The 13,615-nt window shown below is 40.1% G+C and overlaps 1 gene segment (V, D, J or C); it reads left to right on the top strand.

The window, feature by feature from the left end:
- The first annotated feature begins 1,400 nt into the window (after positions 1-1,400).
- LOC103102303 (immunoglobulin lambda variable 3-25-like) lies at positions 1,401-1,951 on the top strand. The segment is given in 2 exon segments: positions 1,401-1,478; positions 1,629-1,951. Coding segments are annotated over 2 exon segments (369 nt in total).
- Positions 1,952-13,615: the final 11,664 nt, after the last annotated feature.

Below are 13,615 nucleotides of genomic sequence, written 5' to 3'. Positions count from 1 at the left end.
TTTGTACCTCAGGGAAAACATCTCAAGGATATGTAAAATACATGCCTATCCAGACAGAGATTAAGAAGCAGCACCTAGTACCATATAATATTATAGTCTTTCTGGGACTCAGGACAGGATTTGGCATACAGTAGACATCTTCCAACTCTTAGCAATATATTGATTTTGAAGAGAAAACCATGACTGAAACAGCTTGGGAATGATCTGATTAAATTCTGAATGTGACTGTAAGCAGAATGAGTGAGACTATCTGAGGGAAAAGAATGAGCAATGGAAGGAGAGTAGGAAGGGTCTCCCTGCTCAACTGAGAGAAGCCCATGTTCAGGAAGGAGGGAAAGGAAGGATTCTATTTACACCTGGGTCATATAGAGCATCTCCCACACTGCCAATGGTCATTATGTTGGTGACCATTGATCTTTCCTCAGCCCTGAACTGAGAACCACCATCATCACCCTCAGGTTGAAGAACAATCTTGGGGTCCTCTATATACTTAACCCACTTGAGGACTCATTGCCCTACAGACAAAAATCCTTTTAGTTTTTTTTTGTATCACTCTTCCTCTCCCAACCCAGAAAATATTTTTTCTATTTTTTCCTATAATTCTCAAGCTTTTGCCACAGTCTTCATTTCCTTAGCAGGTAACCTTTTTTTGTTCAGTAATTCCAGTCATGTCACTTTTTGTGACCCCATTTGAAGTTTTCTTGGGAAAGATCCTAAAGTGATTTGTCATTTCTCCAGATCATTTTATAGGTGAGGAATTGGGGCAAACAGGGTTAAGTGACTTGCCTATGGTCAGAGAGTGAAGTGTCTGAGCCTGGATTTGAACTCAAGATGATGTGCTTTACTGACTAGAGCCAGTACTCTAACCACTTCATCATCTACCAGCCCCCAGGTTAATTTACCCTCTACTTTAATAGACCATTGAGGTCATCCAGCATCTTGTCCACAGCTCTAGTCCTTAGAAGATATCTAGTCTCTCTTATCTGGTTTCTCTGCCTGTGAGAGGATGGGCTCTAGATACTGGTCCAGATGGTTCAGCAGCCTGTCTTCTGTCCCTTCCAGGAGGTTTCTGACCTCCAGAGGGAGCTGTTGGCCTGAGGTTGGTGACTCATCTTGGCTGGCAATGAGTTAAAGGACTTTTATCCCTGAGGTTCCTGCTTTAGTCTATTTGCTCTGTGTGGCCATTGGGCAGGTGCTTCCTTCCTAGGTCCCTGGGACTGACTATGAGTTGTTCAGCCCCAAACCTCACCTAGTCCTGGGGACATGCAAACCTGGGTATGTGGAGGGGACTGGGACATGAAGAGAGAGGAGAGGAAGTGATCTCTATGGAAGTCCCACCCACTGGCTCCCAGAGAGCATATAAAACAGCATTGGGACTTCCAGCTCCAGCAGTAGGGACTTCAGGTGTCACAGCTCTTGGCTTGTCTCAACCATGGCTCTGATTTCTCTCCTTCTTCCTTTCCTCACTGTTGTCACAGGTAGGGTGCCCAGTGCTATTTCCTGACTCAGATCCTCCAGGACCCTGAGGTTGAGCTCACCTTGGGTGATATTGCAGTGAAGGTATCTCTCTCTTCCTCTCCATCTATGTTGCTGAATACCAGGACAAGTTTTTTCTCCTTTCCTTCCAGGTTCTCTGGCCTCCTATGTGCTGACCCAGATTCCCTCCATGTCTGTGGCTCTGGGGCAAACAGTCACCATCACCTGTGCAGGAGATCAGCTGGATGATAGGTATGCTCATTGGTACCAGCAGAAAAGGAGCCAGACTCCTCCTGAGCTTGTCATTTACAAGGACAAGGAAAGACCAGAGGTCATCTCTGACCGATTCTCAGGCTCCAGCAGCAACAAGGTGGCCACATTAACCATCTCTGGGGTCCAGGCTGAAGATGAGTCTGATTACTACTGTCTGTCATTTGATGATAATACCAAGACTCACAATGATTTAAAGAGATGAGGAAGTGAGACAAAAACCTTTGACTGACCTTTGCCTTCCCCTGGGCTTCTCTGTTTCATTTCCTTTCCACTGTTGTGCCCAGGGATGGCCTACAGGGAGCTTCATACTCTCTGTTCTATGCTTTCTCCTTTAAAGATAACTCCCTCATTGCTCAAACACAGACCTTTTCATCCAAGGCCTTGATCCACCAACTCCCTTAGGCTATAGGGAATCTTGTCTCAGATGTAGCCTTGGACTCTATAAATGGAATTATCCTCCTTCATTTATTTTAACTTAATCAGTCAAGAACTTGGAGTTTCCCTCCTTTCATTCTTAGTTAACCTTTTATTAGAGAAGGAAATTCACACCCTGAAAGACTAGAAGTGGGTCCCACAAGCACCCCTCCCCCCAACCCCAGGCAATGCCAGGCAAATTCAGAAACTATGATTGGTTCCTGAGATGTGATAGACCAGCCCATAGTGAAAAGAAATAGAAACCAGAGAGATAGGAAGTGACATGGGAAAAGGGTTATAAAAGGTGAGACTGGACAGCTGAACAGGGACTTCCATGTTGGAGAGATTCTGCTGCATTGGTGTCTCTGTGTTGGGTTTCATTCTGTTTTGGAGATTCTGTGTTGGTTGCTCGAGGAGTTTGGCTTTGGTGATTTGCTTGGGTTAAGGACACCCTGGCCAAAGACACTGGCCTTCTCCTGCTCTTCTCCTGTCTTTGGTGTGATGTTCTCTTTGGTGAAGCTCAGTCTTTGCAGCATCAGACTCTTGTGGGCTGGTGAGATTCACATTCATATTTGCACTAGTGTTCTGGAGGCACTTGGATTGGGACTTACGGTATTTAGCTAGGCAATATTCTCTACCTCCTTTCCACATTTCCCTCTCTTTATTATCTCTACTTTTCCCATAATGTAAGGGTAAATTTAGGGTTGTGAGTGAATATAAATTTAATTGGTCTCCAGGGAAAATCCCAAATAAAATACTCAAGTCAGTTTGGAAATTTTATGTTGGTTTAATTAATATAGAGGTAAGGAATTACGAAGAGAGAGGGAAAAGGGTAGCCTAGGCTGTGCCAGGGGGAGTTCAAAGACCTCTACTACGAGGTCTCCTCAGAAGATTAGAGGCTTCCTAAGAGGATAGTGTTTTGGAAGGTAAAGGAAAAAGGAATCAGCCTAAACTCTGAGAGAGCTCAGAGAAGACACCTCACCTGACCTACAATATTAAGCTTCTCCCAGTTACTGTATCAAGGATGCTTACTGCCAAACCCGGACAATAGGTGTAGGCATGCCAAGATGCCAGGATGCTCAGCATGTTGCCACCAACCACCTCTCTGTGAAGAAAGAGGCCGAGAGAGGAAGTGACGCAAAATATATACACTGTTTTTTTTTTTATATCGCTTCCCGCATCTCATATGTACCAATGGTAGCTTAAGCTTGACTTAGGACAGCCCAGAGATCTGTCAGTTGTTTCTGATTTGTCATTTGTTAGCACATGTCTGCCATAGGCCATCATTCTCAATACTTAATCCTTAAATAGGGGTGTAGACATTCCTGTTTTATTAGACTAAGCAGGGTGGAGTAAATCTAAAATTCACAGTAATAAAACTACTAAAGCTAGTAAAATACTCATAGTTTAATTTTTAATTATTATAAATGGTGACCACAACTTTTTATAACTCTTAATTTGACCAAAACCCATTTTAATTCTTACTACTTTGCCCTCTATCAGGTTTCCCAGGCCTACTGCCTCTGATCAGAGCAAGGAGGCTTGATCTCTGATGGTGGAGGTGGCACTGAGGAGAGAGCTAAGTATCTGAATGAGTCTTGTCCTCAATGGTCTTCCCACACAAGCTTTACATGATAATAGAGACAAACTTTGAGTCAGCAAACATTTATTAAGGGCTTACTTTGTGTCAGACACTGTGGTGATCCCTGGGGGTACAGAGGCAAAAAGGAAACAGTCTGTTCACTCAGGGAGCTCCCATTATACTAGTGGAAAAGCAGTATGTGCATAGATGAATACAGAATATTTATAAAGTAAACCCAGAGTTATTTCAGAGCAGGGCATTAACCATTGTGGCAATAAGGAAAGACTTGTAGTAAGAAGTGACACTTGTACAGAGCACTGAAAGGAACTTGGGGCTCTAGGACCTGGTAAGCAGAAGATATCTGGAAGATGAAAGCCTGAGCAAAGACAGAGATAAGAGGGGGAAAGCCACCCAGGCTAGCAATAGAAAGCTGGCCAGTTAATCTAAAAGGAAGAATGTTTGAAGTTGGATGGTGTGGAATGGCTCTGATATGGGAGACTGAGGAGAGAGCATGAATGGATCTAATGTAAATATTTTTCCTAGAAGTAATAGGGAACCTCTTAAGAAGAGGTTAAGAAGACTCTTAGAGTTAAGTCACTCTTCTTAAGGCCTAGAGATGGGAGGTCCTAGGTTCAAATCTGGCCTCAGCCACTTCCTAGCTGTGTGACCCTGGGCAAGTCACTTGACCCCCATTGCCTAGCCCTTACCACTCTTCTTCCTTGGAGCCAATACACAGTATTGACTCCAAGATGGAAAGTAAGGGTTTATAAAAAAAAAAAGAAGAGTGACATGTATCAGGATCCTTTCCTGATCCCCTCCCCCCAAGGGTACAATCTTTCCCCCAGAATCTTCCCTGACTTCAGGATGGATAGAGAAGTGAGGCATTGCCCTGGGAAGGTAATATGAGAAGGCTAAATCTGAGACTGAGCGAGACTAGCCAGGAGAGTCCAAGATAAGGAATCAGAGGAGATTTAAAACATTTTATTGTTACATTTTGTTTCAAAATTGCAAATATTTTCTGACTGCTATCCACTCCATGAGAGCTATCTTGTTAATAATGTAAAGGAATTAAGTAAAATGACCTCATTAGACAATGCAGCCAACATCATGGAACTCATCACTTCTCTATTGAAAAAGATTCAACAAATGTCTATTATCTCTCATTCTTAACCCTTTGAAAAGGAAAAGAAAAACCAATTTCTTGTAACAAATAGTCAAGCAAAACATTTATATTTCTTGTTGTTTTATCATTGGTTGTACGTATATTGAGGTTTCTGTGTGTCTCATTCTGCTTCCTAAACCTATCACCTCTCTGCCATGGAGAGCATATCTCACTCTCAAGTCTCCTGGGATTACAAATCACCATTGTACAGATGATAATTGTTTTAGTTTTCAGAATTCTTTGTCTTTCCTGTTGTCACAATATATAATACTCTACTGGTTCTCCTCAAAGGCCAAAGGGAGGAGCCATTTTGCCTCCATTTCTGTGAATGATTCCCTCTTCCAGCACTACGTTTAGGCCTTACATCTCTCTGCTGATGACCCAACACAGATTTATGCCAGGAGATTGCCTGAAGGTTTGCAGCTGGTGGAACTGTGCTAATTGCTTTACAAATAATAAAAATTAAATGCTTTTACTTGGGCTCCATCATGGAGGGGCTATAAAGCAGTTATTAAAGTTATTAAAGAGTTTGTTTTTGTTGGTACTTGGCTCACTAGTGGAAATGTAAATAAAGGTAATGTGAATCTTAAAACTACTCAGATGGTACTTTAGAATATTTGGTCAAGCTATTCCCCATTTTTAACAATGAAGATACTTGATGAGGAATGTATTGATCAGGAATGGGAACTTTTAAAATTACTCCGCCCTACTCAGACAGTGCCTTAGGAGAAGATAAAGTTGCAAACTCCTGATTAAACAATATAAGTCCCCAACTCATATCTTATAGTAAAGCTAGAACTTTAAGCTAGGTGGATTATTTTTAGATCTAATACAAAAGGGTGCTAAGTACCTATAAAGATTAAATTAATCACTAAAAGGTCAAGCAACTTATAGAAGGCAAATTTAACAAAAGAGGTGTGAAGTACTCAGAGGATTTTATCCAACCAGGGAAGGTGAGTAGAAAAGATGATGAGAACTAAGAATGGGCAGAACTGGGAAAAAGCGTCTACTGTGATTGGTAGATGTGAAAATTTAGGGTGACAGAGAAAATTTCTTTATAAGGAGAAGGATTGAACTCAGTTGAGGAGTTCAGGAGTTCAGTGGAGGACTGGAGCTTGCTTGAAGATGACCTTGTGGTGAGTGATAAAGACTGACTTGCTCTTCCTTAGGCTCAGGCCTAGGCCATTTGGCCTACGCCCTTTTTACTATTTTCTCTTCTCTCTCTCTCTCTCTCTCTCTCTCTCTCTCTCTCTCTCTCTCTCTCTCTCTCCTTCCCTTAATTCCTTCATTTGTATTAATTAAAATCTCCATAAAACCTAGTTGATTTGGGTATTTTTATATTTGAGAATTTTCCCATGGTGACCACTTAATTTTAGATTTTAAATCAAGACACTAAAAATTACCTCTAGAGTTTGGCCAAAACCTTTACAGTTTTGGCAATTCACAGTCTTGGCAAAACCAGATTTTCACGGTTACAGTTTATGGCAGACCGTGTTGGTTTGTGACGAAAACCCTCAAATTTCTGTGAAAATCTTGTGCCTTTCTCTCTTTATTACTTGCTCAAATCAGTCAGTCTTTTTAAATGTGCTAACTCGGCTTCAAAACACAACTGCAAGAATAGGTCAGTAAAAAACATAACACAGCTATTTTAAATCTTATCAACAGGATTCTAAGGTCCTGGCTAGGAGAACTGTTTCTAAATCTTTCCTTTAGGGAACAACTGCCTAGATTAGGAGTAAGGGAAATCTGGAGAAAGCTTTGTCCCTGTCCTGCTCCCCAAGTAGTCACTTTATAAATATGTGGCTACAGCCAGTTCACAACTTAGTCAACAATTGGTTTTTCAGGGTGTTTTGTAAATACATTGTTCTTTTAACAGTGTGATTATTGTTCTTTGTCTATTTTATAATCCCAGACAATGTATGGCAATGGCTATACTACACACTGTTTCTAGTTGGGATTTTACTTGTTGGAGCTGTAATGTATCTAATTTTCTCTAAGAGAGTCCTGAAAAATACTATGCATAAGTTATGGAATCTAATAAAAGATTCAGGTCAGTCTCCCCTTGAACAACCCATTTCCCAGTCAAACCAACCGATCATTCCTTCTAATATTCAACAAAATGCAGAACTAAATACTTGCCTTGAGTTTTAAGAGAAAAGTATGGGGGAGCTCATAGCCTTTATGAAAAAACAGTAACCCTCCTAACCAACCCACTCCTCCCCCTGCCCATGTCCCCTGCCCAACCTGCTCAGCCCCAGTTTCACACTCTGCCCATGCTTCCTATCCTACACCCTCCACCATAAGTTCACACCCCACCCATTCTGACCATCCTAATGCCTCCACCTTAAGTTCACACCCTACTCTGTAAACCTTAAAATTTCTTAGACTTATAAATGTTGGAAATTTCACCATTGGGAAATTTCATACTTGAAAAATTTCCTATTGATAGTGGGAACTCTATTGGAATGTGAACCCCATTGGCATGGGAGGTTTCTCCTCCTCCCTTCTTAAGATTACTTTAGGACAGAAACCTTTTGCTGAACAATGGAAAGGGCTTTGACCTATGCTTAAGCATAGAACAGGAAGTTCTTTGAGTCATGATTGATTTTAGAATTGATACAATAGAGATACTTGGAATGACAGAACCAGGTCTTGGAAAATACATTTTCCACCCCACTCAGTCCTAACAGGATTTAGGAAGGAAGGGCTGCAGCAAAGGATCAAGATTTAATTATTGAGAATATGACCTTCAACAGACATGTGCAAAGCCACAGACCTCTGGGCGGTCCTGGGTTAAGCTAGAGCCACCATTGGCACAGGGAAGACACGGACAGTGATTGGTAGATGTGAGAACTGAGGGGAGGGAACTTGGATGGTTTCCTTAAAGATAGAGGGGTCTGAGGACAGAGGGGGGGTTGGTTGGAGAGTTTTTGGTCTGAGAGGTGGTGCTTTGAGAGTTGGCACTAAAGGAAGCTGGAGGTGGAGGCCTCTGAGACTGTTTCTCCATTTTGGTCACATGAGTAATAGGGACTGATCTCCTTTCTTTGCCTCAGCTATCTAAGGGCTTGGGCCTTTTCGCCCAGCCTAAACAGAGGGGTATTTAAGTCCTATTCCCTTCTCTCCCCTTTCTCTCTCCCTCTCTCTCTATATCTCTTATTCCTTTCTTCCTCCTGTTTGTAATTAAATTCTATAAAAGGTTGACTGTTGACTTGAGTTTTCATTTAGGAATTACATAGCTGAATTCCTTGGCAACCTTAAATTAATATATATCAGTCTTTTAAAGTGATTTCCTTGTCACATTGTGGTGACCACGAAAACTCATTCATCCAGCCCTAACACCTCTGTACCATTTCCCCCCAGCTAATGACCCTTCTTCCTTTGCCCTTCCTTACCATCCTGTCCAATTCAATTCCCAGATCCTTCCTGCCTCTGATCCTTCTGGCACTATGGGACAACAACAAACCCTCTTCCTCATTGTGCCCAGCCCTTCCCTTTCTCATACCTACCTCATTGAGAATGGATTAAGAAGCCTAGAAACAGAAATAGGAGTACCAAAATAATTCATATAGGTTATTTCCTTTAAGGGAAGTACCCACTTTTAATAAAGATGGGAACTTGGGTGTTGAAAATTTATTAGAAAAATTTCTGATAAAGAGAGAGAAAAATTATGTCATCTCTCTGGCTAATCAGAAGTGAGGTAGAGGAGCAAATTTTTGGCCAACTGGAGATCCACACTGGAACCCCAATGTTGTACTAGATCACACAAAATTAAACCAGGCTAGAGAAGCATTATTGACAGCCATGAGAGCTTGCTTGGATAGACCTGAAAAATGGTCAAAATTTGAAAGTACCAAACAAGAAATTGATGAGAGCCCCTCTCAGTTTATGGACAGACTTATTGACATAGGAAATACATATATGGACCTTGATTTGTCCAAAGAAAGAACATTAGGCAAATACGTAGGCAATTCATTGAGAATTATTATTCAGTGGTAAAAGACTACTTTAAAACTAGCTGTCCTAATTGGGACTCTATGGACCTTGAAGAATTGAGGAGAGTAGCAGCCTATGTTTATAAGGGTCATGTAAAAAGACCTGAGGAACACAGTACATTAGTGGAAGATTTAAAGAAAGAAATTGAAATGTTAAAGAGACAATGGAAAAATCAGGGAGAGACCATAGCCCCTTTGCAGGAATCCACAGATAAGTCAGTAACCTGCAACTTCTGTGGGAAGAAGGGCCACAGAATGATAGAATGTAGAACTTTTCTCAAGATTATTGGAAGGAATACGCAGTTTAATAACAACTTTAGAAATAATAACTATAGAAATGATGATAATCATAGAAACCAGAATTTTAGAAATTATGGTAATAACTATAATGACTCTAGAAACTTAAAAAATCAAAATTATAGAAAAGAATTTTGGAAAATAATGACAGTGCTCAAAATGAAGAAAATGATAATAATGCCGAACAACAATATATAAAAAATGGTGCTTGTCCAAAAAATACTCAAGGTGCTAATGCCCCTTGGGGGCGGTGCCCAAGGAATGTCCCAAATATAATGAAGGTGGTTCTTCCTAAACTATTGATTTTGTTGATATTAATTAACCTTTTTCAGTTTTGTCTCCCTTTCAAATTGTAGGAAAGAATTAGTAAAGAACTTAAAACTATCATTGGTAAATTATGCACTGAGACACGTTTAAAATGGCATGAAATTCTCCCTCTGGCCTTATTTTATCTTAGAAACAGGCCTAGAGGAGACCTACACATCTTACCATTTGAGATGCTTTTTGGACATCCACCTATACAGGCTAAGCCTTTCTTCCCTGCATATACATCACTACTGGGGGTAGATACTACTATTGCTTCCTACATATAGGAATTACAGCAGAAACTACGTGAACTCCATGAATCCAGAGCTGCAGTACAAGTCAGACCACTAGATTTTTCTCTTCATGACCTGAACCCAGGAGACGAAGTGTATATTAAGAATTTCAAGCGTATTGGAGCAACTCAGTCATCCTGGGAAGAACCATTCCAAATATTGTTGACTACTCCAACATCTAGAAAGGTTGGAGAGAAGTACTCTTGGATTTATTGCTCACATGTGAAGAGAGCATCTTCTCTTGAGACTGATTGACTATATCCTATCACATGCATTGGAGATAATAATCCATTGACAAGTGGATGCTGTTTTTTAAGAACACATTGAATTCCTGATTTTTTCCTTATTTTTATTATTGCCTATCTTTTATTTTGATTAGAATAATTGATTTTTTCCTTTTTTTCTCATTTCTTGTACTAAAGGTACATACAATTAATATTTTTTTCTGCAGTAGTATAAGTTTAATATATATGAATATGTATATATATGTATATGTGTGTGTATATATATATCTATATCTATGTATATATCTATATCTATATATATATAGTAGTCTCTCGGTAACCGAGGATGATGATTGTCTTTGTGCATTTTCATCTATGGTGTATAGATGAGTGTGCACAAAGACACTTATGCGTGAAGGAGATTTAAGTGGAAAAGTCGATGCACAGAGACAGTCCCACTCTCTCGGCGTTGGAAGCCTGGGTCCAATGGCATGAAAATATTGTTACACCTCCAGACTTCCTCAGCTGCATTGGATGGCCGTGTTGTTCTTTGTGCTCCAACATGCCCTAAGCATTCCACAGTGCTTTGCTGTGTTCCCATCTCAGCCGTTGAACCTTGTTATTGGTTTCTTCCGTCTGTTCAGCCGAAGCAGTCTTCACATGCTGGGTGAGGAAAGCCCTGGGTTTAGCATACCCAAAAGCTTTAAACTATGGGAACTTGACATTTATTGATAAAATGTTATGGGACTGTGATTAATGTTTGTTTCTGATTCCAGAAAATGGGATAAAAACAAGGAGCACAGACTTAACCTGAACTGTGCCAAAAAGAGCACACAGGAAAGAAACTAGTGTGAGACTTGAGGTTGCGACGCTTGGCATATGTTAAGTCATAGGACTTCCTTGTATCTACACTCTTTGTGAAGTACTCAGACAAGTACCAAAAGTTGACTATCATGCTGGCTCTCTATATCCCTGAAAATGTCAAAAATCAGACCAGGGAATGACACTTCCCTATCAAAAAATAAAAATTCTTGTTCCTTTCCTTCTCATAGTATGGCAACTTCCTGTAGTCTTGCCTGCAAATGGGTAAGTGAAATATTACTGCTTTCTGTCCTACAGACTTGTGGGATAGAAATTACTTTAAATTGGACCTATATAAGGGCCAATTTTGAATTTTTTCTTTATGATTTTGGTTGTTTTTCAATTCTTTTGATAATTGACTCATACACCCCCATAACTCAAGATTGCATCCTGAGCTGAACTGGATGGTTTTTTAAACACCCACGTCAGGGTGGTGATGGTATTTTAATAAAAATCCAAGATTTTGATTTTTTTTGTTTGAGAAAAGATTGTTAAGGGAGAAGCTTGCTAACTCCTAAATCCAGAGAATGAACTGTTGCAGAAGGATGCCAGAAAACCCACACTACATCAAGAAGATCCAGAATGAACTTTGGATGTGGTTGATTGAACTGAAGTTTGATTGAACATGTATTGTAAATATACACATTTATGCCAAAAGGGAGTCCCCCTAATTTGGCTTTTTGTCAATGTGCCTAGCAAAACATTAGTTTTTTTCTTTTTTATTCCTCCCTCACTACTCTAATTTCCTCTTAGAAAATTGGATATTTTATACATCTGTAGTTAGAAGTGCTTTAGGACTACAAGATGATTATGTTAAATGATCAATGGGGAGACTAGTCTCCCAACGATCATCAGGGGGGATTGTGAATCTTAAAACTGCTCAGACTGCACCTTACAAGATTTGGTTAAGTTTTCCCCCATTGTAATAATGGAGGTACTTGACCAGGAATGTATTGAGAAGTTTTAAAATTACTCCACCCTACTCAGACAGTGCCTTAGGAGAAGATAAAGTTGCAAACTCCTGATTGAACAATGAAAGTCCCTAACACATACTTATAGTAAAGCTAGAACTTTAAGCTAGGGCTATTTTTAGATCTAATACAAAAGGGTGCTAAGTACCTATAAAGATTAAATTAATCACTAAAAGGTCAAGCAACTTAAAGAAGGCAAATTTAACAAAAGAGGTGTGAAGTACTCAGAGGATTTTATCTAACCAGAGAAGATGAGAAGAAAAGAAGATTTGAACTAAGAATGGGCAGTCCTGGGAAAAAGCATCTACTGTGATTGGTTGATGTGAAAATTTAGGGGAGGTGACATAAGAGAAAATTTCTTTATTAGGAGAAGGATTGAACTCAGTTGAGGAGTTCAGGAGTTCAGTGGAGGACTGGAGCTTGCTTGAAGATGATCTTGTGGTGAGTGATAAAGACTGACTTGCTCTTCCTTAGGCTCAGGCCTAGGCCATTTGGTCTAGGCCCTTTCTATTATTTTCTCTTTCTCTCTCTTTCTCTCTCCCCTTCTCTTAATTGCTTCATTTGTATTAATTAAAATATCCATAAAACCCAGCTGACTTGGGCATTTTCATATTTGGGAATTTTCCCATGGTGACCACTTAATTTTAGATTTTAAATCAAGACACTAAAAATTATCTCTAGAGTTTGGCCAAAACCTTTACAGTTTTGGCAATTCACAGTCTTCGCAAAACCATATTTTCACAGTTACAATTGGGAGCCCCTCCAGTACATTATGAAAACCCCACCTTGAAACTATACACTTAAACACCTGCCTCAAGTTCAGCAGGTGCCTCCCAACTGAGTGATCTCTCTGTTGTGGATGCCTTCTGCTGGTAAGAATAATAAATTGGTTTGTTGCGTTGTGATCTCAGAGTCTTGGTATTTTTGATTTGGTAGTCTAGAGTTCCACACAAAGTAATGTTAATACATGTATGTACCAAATGGCGAAATATCCAATTCCTAAAGGAGAAATTATATGATTTATAAGAGGAAATAGGCAAAAAACTTTATTAGTAGGGGATAGTAACCTCTCCCTCTATGAATTAGAAAAATCAAACTATACTGATGATATTAGAAATTGTCTTGTTATATTAGTTTAGAGATAAGAAGTAGAGAAGAATTGAGGAAGGCTTGAGGAAGAATTGGAGTTTCAAGCCGATCTGAGAGTGTCAATTTCAAATGTTGACAATTTAAAGGTTTTTCTCTGGCAGTTGATCTCTGGCAGTTGGCAGAGAGTCACACACAGACTCTTTCTCTGAGGACTTTGAGTAGGTAATATCTTTTCCTGCCTCTCTCTCTCTCTCTCTCTCTCTCTCTCTCTCTCTCTCTCTCTCTCTCTCTCTCTCTCTCTCTCTCTCTCTCTTTCTCTTTCTCTCTCTCTCTTTCTCTTTCTCTCTCTCTCTCTCTCTCTCCCTCTCTCTCTCTCCCTCTCTCTCTCTCCTTCTCTCTCTCTCTCTCTCTCTCTCTCTCTCTCTCTCTCTCTCTCTCTCTGTCTCTCTGTCTCTCTGTCTCTCTGTCTCTCTTTCTCTCTCTCCCTCTGTCTCTCTGTCTCTCTGTCTCTCTGTCTCTGTCTCTGTCTCTGTCTCTCTCTCCCACTCTCTCTCTCATTGAAGGAGTAAAGTGTTTTCTTTTTCCAACTTGGGAAACACTATTGACTACACATTACTGTCTCTATAGATTATTTAACTCTGAGAAGACCAAAGAAAAACCTGGTCTTTGGTTTGT

This window comes from Monodelphis domestica, chromosome 3 (assembly GCF_027887165.1).
Source record: "Monodelphis domestica isolate mMonDom1 chromosome 3, mMonDom1.pri, whole genome shotgun sequence".
NCBI classification, from domain to species: domain Eukaryota; kingdom Metazoa; phylum Chordata; class Mammalia; order Didelphimorphia; family Didelphidae; genus Monodelphis; species Monodelphis domestica.
Note: the sequence above shows the minus strand (reverse complement) of the source record. Positions and strands in the feature narration are given on the sequence as shown.